At 37.1% G+C, this 19,227-nt stretch overlaps 1 protein-coding gene across 3 annotated transcripts; it reads right to left on the reverse strand.

Annotated features, from left to right (window-relative positions):
• Positions 1–8,632: 8,632 nt before the first annotated feature.
• On the reverse strand, positions 8,633–18,874 carry LOC121504750 (ubiquitin carboxyl-terminal hydrolase 36-like). 3 transcript variants are annotated; one of them, XM_041779805.1, is made up of 12 exons: positions 18,839–18,874; positions 18,656–18,753; positions 18,469–18,571; positions 18,243–18,358; positions 18,082–18,152; positions 16,962–17,084; positions 15,080–15,175; positions 14,555–14,683; positions 14,337–14,465; positions 14,208–14,245; positions 11,975–12,015; positions 8,633–11,892 (listed from the first exon to the last, which is right to left on the reverse strand). In XM_041779805.1, exons 2-12 carry the CDS (start codon positions 18,705–18,707, stop codon positions 10,250–10,252), a joined length of 2,541 nt encoding a protein of 846 aa, XP_041635739.1. In that variant the 5' UTR covers positions 18,708–18,753; positions 18,839–18,874; the 3' UTR covers positions 8,633–10,249. The 3 variants fall into 3 exon arrangements, with proteins under 3 accessions (XP_041635739.1, XP_041635741.1, XP_041635740.1); XM_041779807.1 differs by having other exon boundaries at positions 18,469–18,568; positions 18,839–18,863; XM_041779806.1 differs by having other exon boundaries at positions 18,469–18,568; positions 18,656–18,857.
• Between the last annotated feature and the right edge of the window lie 353 nt (positions 18,875–19,227).

Consider the following 19,227-nt stretch of genomic DNA (forward strand, 5'->3'; position numbering starts at 1 on the left):
GGGATCTGTCATACATACTGACATTTTTGTTGTAGTCCAATGAGCCCTCCCACATTAACTTTACAAAATAAACATAAATAAAAAATGGATTTACATTTTGGAATGAGGCAACAATAAAAAATAAATTGTTTACCTTTTGTTGCTGAATGATTAATGATGGATGTAATTATTTACATAAAGGAGAAAAAAATCCACTAAACAGACGTCACATGTTCCTACACATAAAACCGAGGACAATCACGGTTGTCTTAAATGTGACCTAAAGAGTAAGGATTAGAGGAGGTATGCTGTCTCTGAGCAGGCCAACATGCTGAATTGTTCATATGGCTTTTAATTTTAGTGTTAGCATTAGTTTAAGAGCAGTTTAAAAGTCGTTAATTCCAGAGGAAGATCTTTAATACAACACAAAAAAAAAAAGGTTTACAAGACTGCTTGGAAAGATTTATCACCCTGAAGTGTGAAGAGATGTTATCTGGTGAACTTGCGTGCTAATTCCTTTCCTTCAGCTTTGCTTGCTTCATTAAAAACAGACGAGTTTGGCTATGAGAATGTGTTTATAGCAGTTTATCAGCTTGTAGTATCAAAGACAATGTTTGGTTTTCTCAGTAAGTGAATAAAGCCTGTCATGTTTTGTTTTTTGTGTTCATGTGTCATTTTTGAAAACAATGTAAACAAACTATTATGAACCCAGACACCAAATCTGAAACAGTGTTCCTCCCAGTTTGAAGGTTTGATTCAGTCATTTTCTGTTCAAAGATTAAAAAAAATGCAAATAAATTAAACTCATCAGCATCATCTATGCACAATAAAAGCCATAAAAAAGCCAAAATTTAACATAAGTTTGACCTAATATCCTCGTGTAAATATTCAAATACATGAACATTTCTTCAAGATCTCAGTTAAGGATTTAAAAAAGTCATGACCTGGGGCCAAGTGGTTCGGGCGCACCCCATGTTGCAGACAGCCTGGGTTCAAATCCGGCTTGAGGCCCCTTACTGCATGTCTCTCCCCAGCTCTTGTCCTTGTTTCCGATTCTATCCACTATCCTTCTCTATCAAATAAAGGCACAAAAATGCCAAAAATAAACCTTAAAAAAAAAAAAGTCATGACCTGAACATAACTTTTATAACATACTGGAAATCAGTGATTAATAAATACAGTGGAAACAACATAACAGACAGATAATTCTCAAACATGAAGACTCATGAAACATACAGTTTAGTCACAAATTCATGGTACTGTGGCAACAATTTCAGACAAATGACATTTGGTGGAGATCTTTTTGATCAGACCTGATCTCTGATTGAATCCCATCTTTCATTATTTAGGAAGAACATTTTATTTAGGAAACATATATATATATATATATATATATATAAATATATATATATATATATATGTATTTATATATATATATTAGGGCTGTCACGATATCAGATTTTCACTTCACGATAATCGTGGGCAAAAAATGTCACGATAATGATATTATCATAATATCAATAAAAATTTAAATAATAATGGGACAATTAATCAAATTTATCTTTCACTTTATTTATGTTGTGTTCTCTCTTTTGGTAGATGAATTACACTCAAAATAACCGTAAGGAGGTACTGCAGCTGCTGTGTCATTGCGGAGGGTCATATTTCTTAAAAAATACAGAAATATTCATAGTAAGGTTTTTATTTATTCTGTAGCATGTGCTTTTAAACTTTTCAAAGTAAAAAAAAAATCTGATTCTGGTTTTTTGTCAGTTTGGCAACAAGAATGAAATTTCCATGCTGTAATCTGCAGGGTCAATCTCTTTATCAAAATCCAAGATATTTCTTTTTACATTCATCAGTAATCAGAGATAGCGTACTTTCACCAGAGTTAAAGAAGCAGGGCTTTTGAGAAAACATTAGGGCCATGACCCCACAAGCCCCCCCATGGCTCCACCTCTGACTGATGAACTTATCCACCACACAGGATTTACATTATCATAATGCCAAAACAGTGTCAGAAACATAGGGTTATAAACACATTAGGAAATAATTAATTACAGACATGTTTTAAAAGCACCTGCAGCAGCTTTTAAGGAGAATTTTCCTGTTAGCTCTACTAAAAGAACCGAGTTGGAGGGCTGTGTTGGGATCAGGTCTGAATTTAATTTTTGCCTGTACTAAAACTGTTTAAGTTAGTAAACAGGGCACAGTCTAATAATTTCTTTAAATGCGCACAGAAGCTTTAACGCTCCTCATAGCGCTGCAGACATACAGTATGAGCATCTCCACTGCTCTGATGCGCCTCATGACGCACAGGAAGGGACTGGCATAGAGATACTGAACCATAATACTGTTATTTGAGGGGAAATCCCTTCTACCCATAAAAATTGGCCTCTTTTCATAAAGCCTTTAATTTACGGACAAGGACAGGGACAGAGACAGAGAGGGGCAAACAGAGTAAAAACGAACTCTCAGAGAGAGCTGATGGAGCGCTGCGCTTTTTGGCACTCGCGAGCAATGATCAGGAAAATAATTCCACCTACAGCTTAAACAAACAGTGTGTACATAAAGTCTGTAAATATCACCCTGATGTTACTCTTATCAATATTGTCCAGTTAAATTAGTCCAGGCTGCCAGCTGCTGATGTTTTTGGAGCGTTATGGCTGACGAGGATGTGAGACTTTTCTTTCCTGATTCATTCAGTGAGAAAACTTGGTTTAGAACGGTGAAAAAAACCTTATTTGTCAAGGGCAGTGCTTAAGTAACGCAATTTTATAATTTCTTAAACTGAATGCAGCTTCTGTCATTCCATGTTTTACGTGAATGGTCAGACTTTAGGAGGAATTGGACGCGCATGTTGTGGGTGCAGGTGGGAGGGAGGGATGACACACACCGTACAAGCAGGTGTTAATGATCAGGAAATCAGGGGGAATGGGCAGGTAGGGTGCTAGCTGTCCGACGTAGGGCTCTATCTCTACATCCTGTCCGTTAAGTGCTGTGTGAACGAGGAAAAAGAAAACGTTTTTTTCTCTAAACGTCTTGCTGGGCTCCCAGTGTGCGTGGGCTGGTTGCACGCATGGAGAGAGAGAGAGCAGTGAGGTGAGGCTGGACGGTTTCACGAACGAGGGGCGCAGAGGTTAGAGGAGAGCAGGAGTTGATGATCTGTTACATTGATGGACCTATTCAAAATGTTCAGGGCTAGTGACAGCACTGGAGTAGCACTAGATCATTTACACAATATTATCATATGCATATTTTTAACATGATATTGAAATTTTATTTATTTATTTGAAGATTTATTTTTGGGCATTTATTAGAGGAGGACAGTGGATAGAGTCAGAAACAGGATCAAGAGTGGGGGAGAGACATGCAGTAAAGGGCCTCAGGCTGGATTCGAACCCGGGGACATGGGGAGCACCTTAAACCACTAGGCCACCTGCTCCCCAGAAGTTTTATTTTTTAATACCACAGTTATCTCAATACCAGTATACTGCGACAGCCCTAATATATATATATACACACAGTGCTTAACAAATTTATTAGACCACCTGTCTCAGAGACCATCCAGCATCATGAAGTGCTTTAATGCGAACTCTTTCATTTTCAGTGAGCTCTCCACGTTTTACCATTTTGAACAGGAATGAGGAATTTCAAACTGAATTCACCTTTTTAAACCCAAATTTGAGCTGGCTCACTGGGTTTCTCTGAGAAGTCAGAAATGAATCAAACATAACATTCAACCACTAAAACTCATTTTTCTGTTCAGGACTGCAAGTAAATAACTATAATTTGACATATTAATCAAGAAATAATAATGTGCTTTACTATTTTTCAGTTTTTTTGTAAATCAATAAATTTGAAAATTCATGGATAAAAATAATAATTATATTTTAGCATTAAACATATCATTTGGGTTGAAAAGCTTCTACATATTGGTGCATTAACCATTGCAGAAACATAAAAAATGATTTTGGTTTTACCAATTTTTACCAATGCTGTTAATTTAGGGCAGCTGTGGCATAAACCTTACTTTGGGTGGTGGTCTAATAAATTTGTTAAGCACTATATATATATATGCCAGTGATTCTGCCATTACTGGCACATATATTATTGGCATTAATCAATAAAAAAAATTCATCAAGTTAATCACATCACTATGCTGTGATTAATCGTTGTAGTTTTGGTATATAGTTTTATGTTTTTAGAGTTTTAAACATTCTCATTATCAAGTGTTTTATTTTTATTTTTTTAATTCTATGCACAGCACTTTGAAAGTGCTTTATAAAAATGTTATATATATGAAAGTGCTGTTAATCAATTAAAACAATCAAGTTAATCGCATCACTATGCTGTGATTAATTATGATTAATCACAGCAGTTTTTTCATAGTTTTTGTATATTTTTATTTTTTAGAATTTTAAAAATTCTTATTTTCAAATGTTTATTTTCATTCTTTTTAATTCTATTTACAGCACGTTCAAAGTTTTTTTTTAAATGTTATATCACTATTTACAAATCATACATTTCAAATATCACCATTTACTTGCATTTTTGTTGCAACAAAAAGAAGTACAAGTATGGTGTAAATAAAGAAATATAGTATAGTTAGTTTATAGTTTTTAAACTTTAACATCTCAGCTTAGTTGTTATGGTTTGTAAAGCAGAATTTCTTAATTCACTGAGCAGTGATATTTATAAACTGCTAACAAGCCTAGCAGACAAACACATGAGGTACAAAATGAGTGAAGTGAATGATCAGGTGTGCTGTTATTCCCAGGTAGTCACGGTTGCTGACTGATGTCCAGCAGTGGCGCCGCCAGGATGACAATTTAACTTAAGCACAATAACCATCCCAGCACATGAATGACACCTCTAGGACAAGAGCACCTATAAACAGGTGCACAGAGAGAGAGAGAGAGAGAGAGAGACTAATGCTGCATGGACTGCACCAAAACTCAGATTAACCACACGCAGCCAGGAAACTGCCCTTAAATATCAGACAGCTTTTAGAGCAGCAAGAGAAGAGCAGCTAGAGTTACAAGAGAAAATGCACCAGTTACAAGAAACGTATCTGTCAATATACGTGAAAAGCCAGAAGATGGAAAAATCAGAGAACCACGCTGCCATCGTCTGCTACATGTGGTATTGACATTGCTGTGTGTTTTCTGCTCTTCAGTTACGTCTGATGTTTTAAACTTGCGCCAGCTCATCCCTGGCCTTACACCATGTCATAAGAGTGATTACCCGGGGCCCACAATAGGGAGGGGCCCTTGAGATACCTGTATGGAGGCCTATTTGGGGCAAATATAAAAAAAATGTGAAAGAACAGCAATTCTTGAAAAAAATTCTAAGTCATAATTATGAAATAAAAGGTGACTAGCATCATAAACCATTGAGCTAAGCACAGTTTCAGGAAACACTGGTTTTCATCAGTTGTTTTTTAGATTTTACCATTTTGGTAGACAACAGCATAAACTTAATCTCAAACATATAAATTGTGAATTACTTCTGGTTTGTGTTGACTGGGCAACCCCTGTAGAAAACGAAGTTATCTAACTAAAAAGCTTCATACAAAGAAACTTGAAACCAAAGAAACTGGTGCTGAAGTGAGTGGACTAGTTCAGCTTTGAACATTGAAACGCCTTAATGATTGGATAAACAGGGTTTGATTAATGGACTGATTAATACAAACAAACGTTGTTAACTTGTATTGTTTGGGCTGTCTTTAATCTTTTAGGGAGATAATGACTGTCAGTTGATGGCAGACGAGGTCAGGCCTCTGGAAGTGTCTTTAAATGAAGGAGCCTGAACACATCTCATTCAACACTGAACAAGAGGGAACTTCACTCTCCAGTAAACAGGTAAGTAGGCGACATATCTGCTGTCCATGGATTTATGTTTCAGCTTATTTCTAATTGTTTACATGGGTATGTTTTCAGATTTTCTGTCATGGGTAACGCTGTATCCGCTGGCTTTATCACCCCTACGCCCAGGAGACTTTGTTGGGGTCCTCAGAAAGAGGACACAGTCAAGCTGGAGGACTTCCCAGCAAAATGTGACAGAGATCTCTGGAAGGTGAAAAGAAAGCAGAGTTTTTCTGTGAAGACAACCAACATCCATCGCAGCATCCGTTACTTGGACTTACACGACAGCGATAGCTGCTATCCGAACATGGGCGAAATGCTGAACCCCGCTTTTGTTGGAGATCAGGGCCCGTGAATGTGAAAATGAGTTCACAGTGGACTTTTAAAAATGCTTAACTAGATGGGAAAACAATGGACAGCTGGTGTGATGTTAGCTGACACGGGCAGAAGAGCGCCTGATAGTTCCCCTCTGTGAGGAATGAGAGCACACGTTTTATTTCTATAGGTGTGATCAATGTCAAAGACATCTTTAGCCGTGTTTGTTTGAGAAGTGATGGCCAGTGCAGAGATCACACCTAAGACACCTCTGCTTGTGACTCCGTTGGTCTTTATGTGAAAAGGAAATCCTGTTTTTACACCACAGTTTAAGGGCAAGTCCCCCTCATAGTTCAGCTAGAAAAGTGTCAAGACCCTCCGACCTAACTGAGCCCTTAATGAAAATATTTGCACCACCGGTTGACCACAGTTAATACTAAAGAGGATTTCTCCTCATATGTAGAGTTGGACTTTACTGTTGAAACGTTTTTGTGCTGCTAATGTTATTGTGGTATTAAAGTAGGTCATTGTTCACACTTGAGTGGAGTCGATTTTTAATGTTTAGTCACTGCTAAATCCTGATGTCTTTAATGAGTCAAAAATTCAACTCATCATCTGCACACAATAAACTATAGGCTAAAGCAAAAGCTATTAGTGTTAAATATGTTTCTGTGCATTAAAAAAGTGACATTTTAATATAAAGTTTTCTGGTCAAAGAGTTGATTTAAAGGTTCTGTTTGCTTTAATTTTGTTGACCCTCTCAATGCTTTAACTTCAATCAATCAATAAAACTTTATTTATATAGCACTTTTCACACTAGACAATGCAGCACAAAGTGCTTTAAAAACAGACAGATGAAAAAAGAGATCAAAGGAAATATGAACCTAACCCACTCCACCCAACGCTCTACAGGTAAAACAGCATACTAGCATCAATCTCAGAGATAGTCATCAAGAGGGCTCCAGAACTATGAAGCTAAAATATATCAAACGCCCCCTTGTGGCTGGCTGCAGTAAAGGTGATACGGACTGATCTCATTGTTAAAGGCTTAAAGTTCCATTCATTATTGTTCTTACAAGAATATGTTCATTTGACAAAAACATTGATTTTATTTCAGTTTATTTAAATGTCGGCCCCCACAGCATCGGTCAAGAAAAAGCTGGTCCTTGTGAAAATGCAGTTGATGACCCCTGCCATACACGATATTGGCCAAATTCATCAAAGATAAAAGACATTATATGAACAGGAACTTATGTAGCAAGTATGTACTGAGGAAACGCCACATGAAAGGGTTAAAATGAGGAAACACTGGAGTTAGGTTAAAGTGTAGCATAAAATGTCAAAAAATGAAACAAGAATAAATTAAAAAGAAATAAAAAGAATAAAAGGGTGCTGTAATAAGAATAAAAACACTGGAAGGAAATTAAAAAACTCAAGTAAAATGTAGTTAAATATGACAAACAATGGGACAAACTACTAAAAGACAACTCTGAAGTTAAAACAGAATACAATAAAACCTTAATTACTAAAACAGATTAAGATGGGAAATCAAATTTAGTTTAAAGTCAATGACAAACAAGAAGAAAAAACCCCAAGGCACTGCCTTCAATGCCTTTATTTTCACCTTAAAAACACACTTAAACGTGTTTTGGCATCAAGCCTTCATCAGAATATCAAACAACATAACTTCTTTTTCTCTTTTCTTTTTTTGTTGTTATCCATTAATTATATTTACATCTGGGTAGTGGACCATTATGGCAGTAGCCATTAACAGGAGCCACAGTGGTGACTAGTGGCGAGCGGCGGTATTACAGTTCAGACAGTATTAGACTGGGATATTAAGCCTGAATTAATTCAACTTTTATCACTTAGGCAGCTAGTCATGCATAACTAAATGGTCTGAAAACCTGCAGTAACAAAAAATTCTGTTTTTCGGTCTTAGTTTTAGCAGCAAGACTAGGAGATTACTCTGGGGCCAGGAAGGCAGAAGCACAGGTCTAGTCAGCCTGGATTCAAACTGGTGTTCCTAAGAGGGGTTGATCTTTGAGAACACTGATTTAAACATTTGGCTACTGAAATGGGGAAACTGAAGAGTCATCAATATAAAACTTGAATTGAGGTGGTGCACTCTAATTTAACAACTCTGGCTGACACTTCCATTAAGCCATCAAAATGTGGGACAAAATTAAAGCTCTCAACTCTTTGCAGCAGCAGAGTGATACAGGGTTTTGTAAACAGTAATCTTTTTTCTCAAGTTTCTGGCAGAGCCCAGTGGAGGCAAGCAAATGAGACACCAACATCATAATTATAAAAGAAAACTCGTGAAACAGACTTAAAATCTTTTAATATTTTCTTGGTTTTCTCACTGGGCCTAAATGTTACATCCATTACCATATTTTCATTTGAATAATCACTAAATCACATAATAGCAAGAGCATTTGTTAAGCAACACATAAAAATATCTATACATATGAACAACACTCAACTTTATACATTGTGAATTTTGAATGATCGACAGAAAGAGAAAAAATGTCAGTTTATGAGTTGAAATGAGCTCAAATAAACGCATTGCATCTTAACTTTGCATTGCACTGACTGAAGAATGGATCAGCATTTAAATAATCTACAAGACAAGTGTAAACATCTACATTTGCTGCCCCTGACAAACAAAAAAATCAAGAAGTGAGGTGTTTACGTGGTTTCAAAAAGACACCATAGTTTAACTGGGTTGAACTCTGACTAGAAATGGAAAATACGATGGCAGGTCTTCCCCTGATATCTGAATCATGGTAATCTCTCTCCTTATTCTGCCAATCAATAATCCGTTACAATGATTGGACCTCTGCCCAGATGGAGGCGGGACTTTGCTCCAAACTGACTTCATAGTCTGCTGCAAAAGCTGTTAGTTAGCATTTCAAAGTGGCTGTTTTTTTAATTATCATTTAAATATGATGATTAAATCTTACACAGCATATCACTTTGTTAGATTTAGAGTTGAACTGTAGGTTAGCAGAGGATCTAAAGTGCCAACAGAGACATTTGTAAGGTAATTATTGAAAGGGACAGTTTTTTTATAATTATTTAACCTTATATTTCAACATAACCCGACCTCAATCAGGTTAGCTTTGCATATCAACTAGTTGTGGTCAAAAAAAGAGCTAACTTCCTGAAACCCTGTGCATTTACATGCTCACAAGGCCAGTTTAGATGACACGATTTTTGGGTCGTTCACGACAGCACCATGTCAGACTATGCTACTTAAATCTTGCCCTGTCTTGGCCGACAGCCTGGCCCCACTATAGGTGTGATCCTGACCTCTCATCACATGCTGACGACACCACTGTCTCCATGACTGTGTGAGAGTTCACAGGCTGTCTTGAGTCAAAGAGTTTTAATCACTCTACAACAGAAGCACTTCATAATTACAGCAGACTTTTGCTCAGAAAAAAAGAAAACAAACTAGAAACAATTATGGATTTGATTATGGACAACAATTACTGATGGTTTAAGAGGAGGACAATATGGACTGCCTCTCCAGGTAAGGACAAATGCTCTCCTATTGGTAGACATCAGGATTTATGCTGCTGACATCAAATAGACGACAATGCAAGAAAAATTCTGACATGCTAGTCTGGTCGAATCGTGGTCGCGGGCATCTTAGACGTGTTGTTAATTTAGTCACTCTACAAGAGTGTTTGTCAGTCCTGATGTGCAAAATTGGCCCGGGGAATAGTTGTTGGATAAGTTTAGTTGTGGGAAGTTATTATTTATCATCATTATGGAGTTTTCTATTATAGAAACCATTTGTTGTTTTTGCAGACTGAATGCTGATGGTTTTTAAGGCCTCCTGCCACTCAGTCAGTCATCACAACGGCTTACGTGTGCAATTCCTCTACTAACAAAGAATTATGTGGAGCCACTGTGCTTTTCACATACCAACAAGCCTATACTGGAAAGTAAAGTGCACCTAATAACAAATAAATTCTACTGTGTTGGTCGTCACAGTGATATGCAGTCCTGAAAAATCCCAAAGTTCATCATTGGGGATCCATTTTCTGCATTAAACTGTCTTAGTCTGAGTCTGATATTCAATTTTTGGATGATAAAGAAAAACACCCAGTAGTTTGACAACTTTCCTTCTTCTCTCTGTGTTTCTTTGCTCTCTTTGCCTTATCTTTCCTGAGAGCTGTCTTCACCTTCTTGGTGTTGAAGTGCTCTTCCTGACCTTCCTCTTGTAACTCTTCAACCCCTCTTTTGGTTCTCTGTTTTTGTTTTGACTCATCAATTTTCATATTCTGAAATCTCTTGGACACATTGGAAGTAAGATTTCTAATTCTGCTAAAAATTGTTTTTGTTTCTTTTTTATTAGTATCTAGTTCCATCTCCATTATCTTGCTACTTCTTCTAGTAAACGTTGAGCTTTTCCTAATTTCAACATCATAAATCCTAGCTCTGGGCTTCTTTGAAAACTGTATTTCTTCCAAATTATCTTCACTAATCCCTGCCCTTTCCTGTCCGGAGGTCTCGGTTGTTTTTCTGCTCCCTGCCGATCCCGCTCGTCTGATAGGAGAGCCATCCCTGCCTCGAAGGGGTCCACCGTCTCCTTTCTTTTTCCGTCTTCCTGCAACATCAACAACATTATGCTTTGGATGTCTGACACAAATCTGTGATCCTCTCTGACTGGCACCATCGGACCTTCTCATGTCTGGATCTATCAGACGTTTTTGGGATTCTCCCGTTCGTGAATGTTTGGCGCTTCTCCTCTTTTGTGTCTTCCCTCTCTCATCATCTTTCCTCTGTCGCTCCTGCTCATATCTGTTATAGCCGTGGCTACGCCTCCATCTCCTATTCTGATTGTCTTTAGCTGTGTTCTGTGCGCTATCGCCATCTCGTGAATCATTTGAAATCGTGTACAAGGCCGGATCAGATCCTGACGTGTGCTTTTCACTTCCTGAGTCCACTTTTTCTGCTCTAGTCTTTCCTTTAACATCATCTTCAAGCCTTTTCTCACTCTCTCGTTCGTCTTCATAATAAGCTGCGATGCTAAAGTGGCGTGTAACTTTCTCTCTCCTCATTGGTTCATCCATGTCCTGTCTGACATCATTTAACCCCTGATCGTCCTGATTCTGTTCTGTCTGTTCATTCCCATCCTCTTTCCCTTCCTGGTGTCTCTTTACATCCATTACCATCTGTTCTTTTTCTCTCTCCATGTCCAAGTTATCTTGTTGAGGATATTCTTTTCTTTCATGCACATTTCTGACCTCCTCTTCACATGTTTGATCATAATCTGGCAGACTGATGTACTTCTGCCGCCTCTTTTGCTCCTCAAATGCTTGATCCCCAATACCCTCTTTAAGTGGACTTCCTTGAAATAAGAAGTCCTGCTCTGCCCTCATATCTGTCCTTGAATTCTCTCCAATCTCCTCCTGATCTGTCTGTTTGTCTTGCAGTTGGGACAAACCCTTCCTTACAATCTCACCATCCTCTTCTTTAAAGTTCATCTCAGGTGACTGCTGCTCTACCTTTGAGTGAACACTGACTCTGTCCTCAGTGTCTCTGATTGCTGTTCCTTCGTCTGGTTCAATAGTAATAACCACTTCAGTATGGCCCCCTGCTTCTGCTGGTCCCACCTCCTCTTCCTCATTCACCATAGCAGCATCTTGATGCTGACTGTAGACATCTCTGGTTGAAGGTGAGCTCCACTCAGAAGTACAAACATCTGCAGCACCAGCTAGAAAGTACAATGAAATAAATGCAGTTAATATTGATTCAGCTGCAGGTAAGTTAGCATCATTTAGTATTGGTAATCTTACCATTCCTTTTTCTGTAAAACAGAAGATAAGCACTGCTGGATCTGGTGGAAAATAAGAGAAAAAAGTGTGTCACTTCAATTCAGCCTGACTGTGTGGGTTGTGTTATACAGAGTTACTTTGTTCATGTGAAAAAGAAAAACTTTCTTTCCTGTTGGCATTATAAATGTATAGAAGGATTCTTTGCATGCATGATTGCAGTGTAGTGAAAAGGCATTTGTCCCCCTTCTGATATCTTTTTTTGCATATTTTCACACTTAAATATTTCAGATCATCAAATGAATTTTAGTATTAGGCAAAGACTATTTTTGAAAAATAGTAAAAATTTGCAAGACTGTCTGGCTGCAGACCATTCATCCCTGACAGCCGTTCTCACAGATTGTTTATCTGAGACCATAAATCACAGAACGGAAATACACACTAAAACTTTCAAAATAAAATCCTGGTTAGGGTAAAGGCTAAGGTAATGGATACCAAAAGTTGAAAGTCAAAAACCTGACCATAAAAAAACAATCTACAAAATGTAGAGTAAACAGTCTACACAGGAAACAGCTCGTCCTCCAAGAAAACACTAATGTAGCCAGCGTAGCTATTTCATTCTGTTAGCTACATAAGCAATGTAGATGATGTAGCTACATAGCCAAAACTAAGTTCACAAAGCAGCTTTGTAAGCTACGTAGGTATGTGGTGTACGTGGTTTGCTTTACCTATGTTTTCTACAGCTCATGTAGCTAAAGCCAACAGAATTACATAGCTATCGTAGATATGTTAGCTTTACCTAACACAAAGCTAAAGTGAGCCACCATTCGTGTAACTACATCTTAAACAGGTCTATACATAATTTAACCCTGGATAAGACCCCTGACCTTTTTATCTGTTTTATTTACTTTTTTTCTAGTTTTTAATATTTCATGAATGTAACTTCCAGACTTTAATCATCATTAATAAATTTGAATTTTTAGAAAAATAATATAAAATTAAAAATACATTGTATTGGCAAATAATTAAACTGGCAAATAATGGCACTCCTTTCTGAGATATATGGTGTCATAGTTGAACAGTCTGCAGCCAGATCCCTCTCAAAATATGCAGTTTTTTATAAAATGATTGAGCAGAGAGAAAGGTTAAAGAAACAAAGAGCAGATGGCGTATTCTGACCAGCAGTCATCACTCTGAACTGATCTTATGCTACTATTGATGAATGATCTCATTATAATTTGATCTAATCTCAAAATAAACATTAAAATAGTAACAATACAGGTGCATCTCAAAAAATCATGACAAACTTGATTTAAGTAGTAATTCAACTCAAAAAGTGAAAATCATTTACCATATAGATTCATTACACATGGACTGACATATTTCAAGTGTTTGTTTCTCTTAATTTTCTCTTGATTTTGGCTTATAGCTAATAAAAACTGAAAGTTCAGTTCCTCAGAAAGTTAGAATATTATGAAAAGTTTGATATTGGAGACTCACGGTGTCTCACTTTAACCAGCTAATTAACTCAAATGCCTGCACAGGTTTCCTGAGCCTTTAAATGGTCTCTTATTCTGGATCAGTGGCCTCAATCATGGGGAAGACATCCTTTTTATAGAATAAAATCACAAGAACTCACATAAAATACACGCCCACACACACATACACATAGCACCATCTGGTGGACAAAAATCTGAACATTTAAAATTGAAAGCTGATAGTCCAAAATGAAAACTTAACATGAAAGGAATGTATTAGTTTATGTTAAGATAAATGTGGGATCAAAAATGGCATTTGCTGTGGTTTTTAATGGACACTTTCTGACCTTAGGAACTAATGTGTTGGTTTTTGTGTAGTTTACTGGTTTAAGCTAATTTAAGGAAGTGAGACAATTCTAATGATTCTTAAAAAACTAATATCCTCTGGCAAATTTGAGCTACATTCATTAAACACTGCAAAAATGGCTTGAAAATAAAAAACTGAATAGCACAAAATGTCCCTATCATCTCTGAAAGGTTAAAAATCGTGGACAAAAAGTAGCTTATTCCTCAAATAATGACAGCTGTACAAGGCTGGGTTTATTACTGGCCTGTTTGAATTCAGCATGATGAAAAGCTTTTGAATCTTTTTCTGCCTTTGAAAGCTTTTTTTGAGAATTTCAACAAGTACGACTTGCTCTAATTTTAATTATAAAAGATAATGTGATGTGATGAAAAAAGATGGGTAATAGAAAAATGAAATGTCAACAGAAACTCACCTCAGGAAGTTATCTGACTGGAATGGCTGGCAAGAAATCTGTAGGACAAAAAGTGATCAAACATTATATTACATGGGTTTAGGGCAGTGAAACTTTCACCAACATTGCAGATAAAGTCACCATTCTCACCAGTGTGACACTGGTATCATTGAAGTTATACCACTGGCCATCATCCTGGGGTTTTATCGCTGCCGTGTAATGTCCACTTCTAAGCTCTCCAAAATGCTCCACAAAGGCATACAGCTCATACGTCTGATTCTGATCACAGAAGAAAACAATGGTTAAGGGATAAAGTAAGTTGTTTGTAATGATTAAAAAGCCTTGTAAATGAGTAGGAATATGCTTACATCTATGTGGAGCATGAGGGGAACATGGACGGTTCGGTTGATTTTAAAGTAAGTCATGGAATAGAAGTCAAGCTCAAACCTCTTCAGCAGCAGTGTCAGAACCTCTGGATGATGCTTCAATACACACTCCTGTGTAAAAAATATTCACTGGAACAAAACCATCAACTTTTTAAGGGGACTTATAATATTTTCAAACATTTATGATTATAAGACATATCTGGGATCAATATGGCGCAAAATATTAAATGATAAATTCCTTCATAACAGTGACATTAATCCTCTCTCTTACCTTAGAACATTTACATGTGAGGAAATCTTTTCCACAAAATAGCATTTTGAGCAGTTTTGATGCTCTTGACATCACACTGAGACGTCATTAAAGTCTGATATGAAACTGTGAACTAAAGCAATGTGCAGGAGCAATTCCTAAATAACTTGTGTGATCTTTACATAATGCTTTAAAATACTATAATCTCCATTTGATTCCTCTGTACCACCATCAGAACATATTCTGGCATTACTCACAATAGTAGCATCACGTTTGTCTTCACACCTGTCACAGTACATCTGGTTCTCTCCGCTGAATTCTGAAGCTCTGAAATACTCCTCGATGCCGTTCGCCTAATAAAACCAAAGCAGACAACCAGAGTTAAAACAATTTAAAAGAGAGTCTTAACTCACATACTGTTTTATAAAATTTAGCCTAGTAGCATTTAGCAAACTTGATGAAAATCAAACATTATATTTATAAGTAGGCCTGTACTCACATCACTTGTAATGAACTTAGAATAAGCCTTTTATTCATACATAGAGAGGGTTGCATGTGGCATGTGTTTACAGCTCCAAAGACAGGACTTGTGGCATTTTCTAAAACTCCACTGGTTGCCTCCAGGAGTGAGCATTGCCATCTAGAATCTGAACATTAGATGGTGCTGATATTCCCAGCTTGACACGCTGTACCTTTAAATCTGCAACAGCTGCACCACTACCCTACACCAGTGGTTCTCAACCTTGGGGTCGGGAACCTCCTTGGGGGTGGCGAGACACTGAGAGAGGGTCTCCAGATGCCCCAAAAAACTAAGAATATCTTTTAAATTACACTGTTGCTACTTTACACAAATTCTGTCAAATTTTTTACCCCTTTTCATGATTTTTTCCCACCAATTTTCACACATTTTTGCCATTTAACACCTATTCAAACTCTTCCCACCACCTTTTTTCTGCCTGTTTTAGCCATTTCTAAACCAGTTCTTGCCACTTAAGCTTAATGTTGCCTTTGTAGACATGTTATTACTACTATCAACCCCTTTTTATGACGTTTTATGCCCAATTTCTCCCATTTTAACCTCATTTCACCATTTGATATGTCCATTTTTGCAATCTATGCAAATACCTGCATATTTTTTCTTTCTCAGTTAACCCTTTTATGTAGGTTTTTATCAATTTTTCATCCCATTTCACCTAATTTTAGCCAAATTAGAGCAATTTCAGCCACATTTTAACTCCCTTTTACTACTTTCTATGCCCACTTTTGCCACTTTAACCCATTTTTACCTTTTTATTATAATTTTGCTACTTCTAACCCATTTCTGCTACTTTAAAATCAAAATTCACCACCTTTTACACCATTTTCTTTTTCCATTATTAACCCATTTTAGCAATATTTAAATATATATATATTTTTTTTTTAACAGAGGGGATTTCATTTTTAAGAAGGCTATTTACTACACAAATGATAAAAAAAATGGTTTCTTTGATAAGAGTGGTTATTTTTCAGGTTAAATATGAAATCTGGATATCACAGCTTAACTTTACAATGGACCATGATTTTGCTGACCTCCATGGGCCCACAGTTTGGCTGGGTGCCAGAAAACTCCCATTTATCCCCCTTTGTGGGTGGCCTTGTCTGCACATGACTATTCCAAATTGTGCATGTCTTTGTTCAACCGCCTTCAGGTACAGTGGGGGTCACCGGTCTCTGGCACCTTAATTCGGGGTTCACAGACTAAAAAGGTCGAGAACCACCGCACAACCCTACGGCTCTTTGATTGACAGAAGAACACATGTTGGTGTAGCCTCTCTACAATAAATATGTCAGGTCGTGTACAAGATTAAAGGAAAACTTCAAAAATGCTGATCTCTGATTCAACAGGCCATGTTGGTCTTAATGTCTCCTGGATTGACTTTGTGTTATGAATGGCTTTACATGCAGCTAAAAATGTGGATCTAATAAAAGGAGACTGATTACATCCCTTGTTTTTATGTTAATGTGAAGGATATTCCTCTAAATCAAATCTTTCTGATAGACATTCAGTCTTTGATTATGTGTGTTTTATTTCATCCTACTGCTAAACTCCAAATTCCATTTTGTGTGTTATTGTTTTGTGTTTTTTTTAATGATTCATACCACACTATATTCACTGTAGGAGTCCATCAGTGCAAGAGGAAGATGCCAAAACTTCCCATCTGTGTCATTCTGTTCCCCACATCCAGAACATATAGTCCTGTGAGTCAACGTGCCATGGAAGATCTGGAGAAGGTACACAACACAGACTGGTAAATAAGTATGTCATATCAAAACCATTTAAGAAATGTGTTACTGGTCATGAAAAAGACTGAGAATAACATTAATGCCTCTTTAGTCTATAAAAAAAGCAAGACAACAGGCAAGTAGGGTGACCTTACTGTAAATAGTCCAATATTCAACAATCACAATCAACATCAGCAGAAACAACTTAAAATGTAACCAAAAAGCCATTACGACAGACCTGTCGCCAAATTTGACAAAAATCCACAATTTTTTTAACTAATTAAAATCTGGCCCAAAAATACGAATGCAAATTCAAAATGCTTTGCAAAAAGAAAAAACACGACGACATTTGAGAAAAACATGAAAACAAAAGTTTCCAACACAAATACAAGAACTTGCTGCAGCGAGTGAATACAAACACTCAGCATGGATACATAAACTCGGCACAGCGTGGAGGCGAACAGATTCCACAACAGCACAAAAATACAACAACTTGGTGCAGCAGATGCAAATAAAAACTCAACTCCCCTTTGCCCAGAGAGATAAAGCATATAATTTAACTGAATTATAAAACTTGTGTAACTAAAGAGAAACTGCAGTTAAATGTTTGTTCAGTACAGATGGTTTAGTGTTTTTTTTTCCAGAATGTCACTGGACTTTTTTTTAAACTTTGTGTTGCCATTGCTCTGCACTTGTTTCATGTTAACGTGAAGAAATCGGTTATGTTTATTCCACATTTCCTTTTATTAACATTCCTCCATGTAACATAGTGAGGAATAATGCTATTAGTTTACATCTCTTTGAAGATGATACTCAACTGTACATGATGCAGGCAGATGGCAGCATCATTTATGTAAACTAGAAACATGTCTTGAGAACATCAGGACCTGCATGACCAGAAATTTTCTGCTTAGGGCGAAGTGATTAAACGCCTGCTGCCTTTATGCGCAGGGTTATTTATTTATTTATCATTATTTTTTAGAAATAATGACTTTACCTGTGAGGCCTCATCGCTGGTCAGATTTAAAAGCTTCTCATAGTACTCTGCAGCATCACGTTGTTCACATACTGAGGGAGGGGAGAGCAGGAAAGAATGGGTTTTATTGATTTAATTCAAAGGTAACAACATACTTATAGCTGCTCTGTGCACTGACATACCTTGCTTGATGTCCAGCTTGTCTGTAATGTCCTTGGTGTTTGCCGTTTTTGTGTTTAGTTCTTGAAACAAGGTTTGAAGCTGATGGTCGATAAACTTAGAGCCAGGATTTTCACACCTGAACAAAATTCAAGCATAGTGGTCATTAAAGGGTTCAACTCACTATATCCCCAGATAAATGACTGATATTTATATTTATGTGGCATTAAATTGGACTTTGAGACAAACCTTTGCACAGCTTCTTTGAAATCCTCGGTCATAAAGAGCACCTGCAGCACACTGTTCAGGTAACATGTTGCCCCCTGGTTTATCAGGCCATGGTACTTCCCTGCTGGAGATTAGTAACAATGAACGCAAATCACACAGCTGTTCTCATTTTATGTATGAAAATCAAGTCAAACAGAGGGTATCTTACCTGAAGAAAAGAGTTTGGAAACCGGCCAACCAATATTCCACTGGGAGTTCATTTTGATGTTATATGATGATTTTATTCTTCCTCTCCTCTGTTGTCATCTGCATAAGATTTGACAATAAATGAATCTCAACCCGATGAAAAAAAGCCTACCTTCAGTTGTTGCCCCAATTCGTGCAAACAAACCTGTTAAACGACATGTCGTTTCGTTTCTTATACAACTGTAGCCTTCTGCTAAATAAAACAACTGTGGAGGATAAGTTTCTCTTTCACTTGTAGCCTTCCCATAAATAATGGTGCATTCAGGGTATGTCAGAATTCGGAGAACAGCTGCCTCAAATAGCTAACAAGGAAATTAAATTAAAGATGGCAAGTGTTATGATGGGTTTTTACGAAATGTCTTTGTCTTTACTACGTAGAACTTAAAATCTTTCCAAGGACATGAACAACAGTATGTGGGGTTGTGTGTGGGGGTATAGCAGCATTGGAACCTTTAATACATCAACTTTTTAGGCTGTTTTGCTGGCAAATGTGTCGTGTTATATTTCCACATTTTGTAACTGAAATGAACCGGA

Source organism: Cheilinus undulatus, linkage group 22, assembly GCF_018320785.1.
Source record: "Cheilinus undulatus linkage group 22, ASM1832078v1, whole genome shotgun sequence".
Classification (NCBI taxonomy): domain Eukaryota; kingdom Metazoa; phylum Chordata; class Actinopteri; order Labriformes; family Labridae; genus Cheilinus; species Cheilinus undulatus.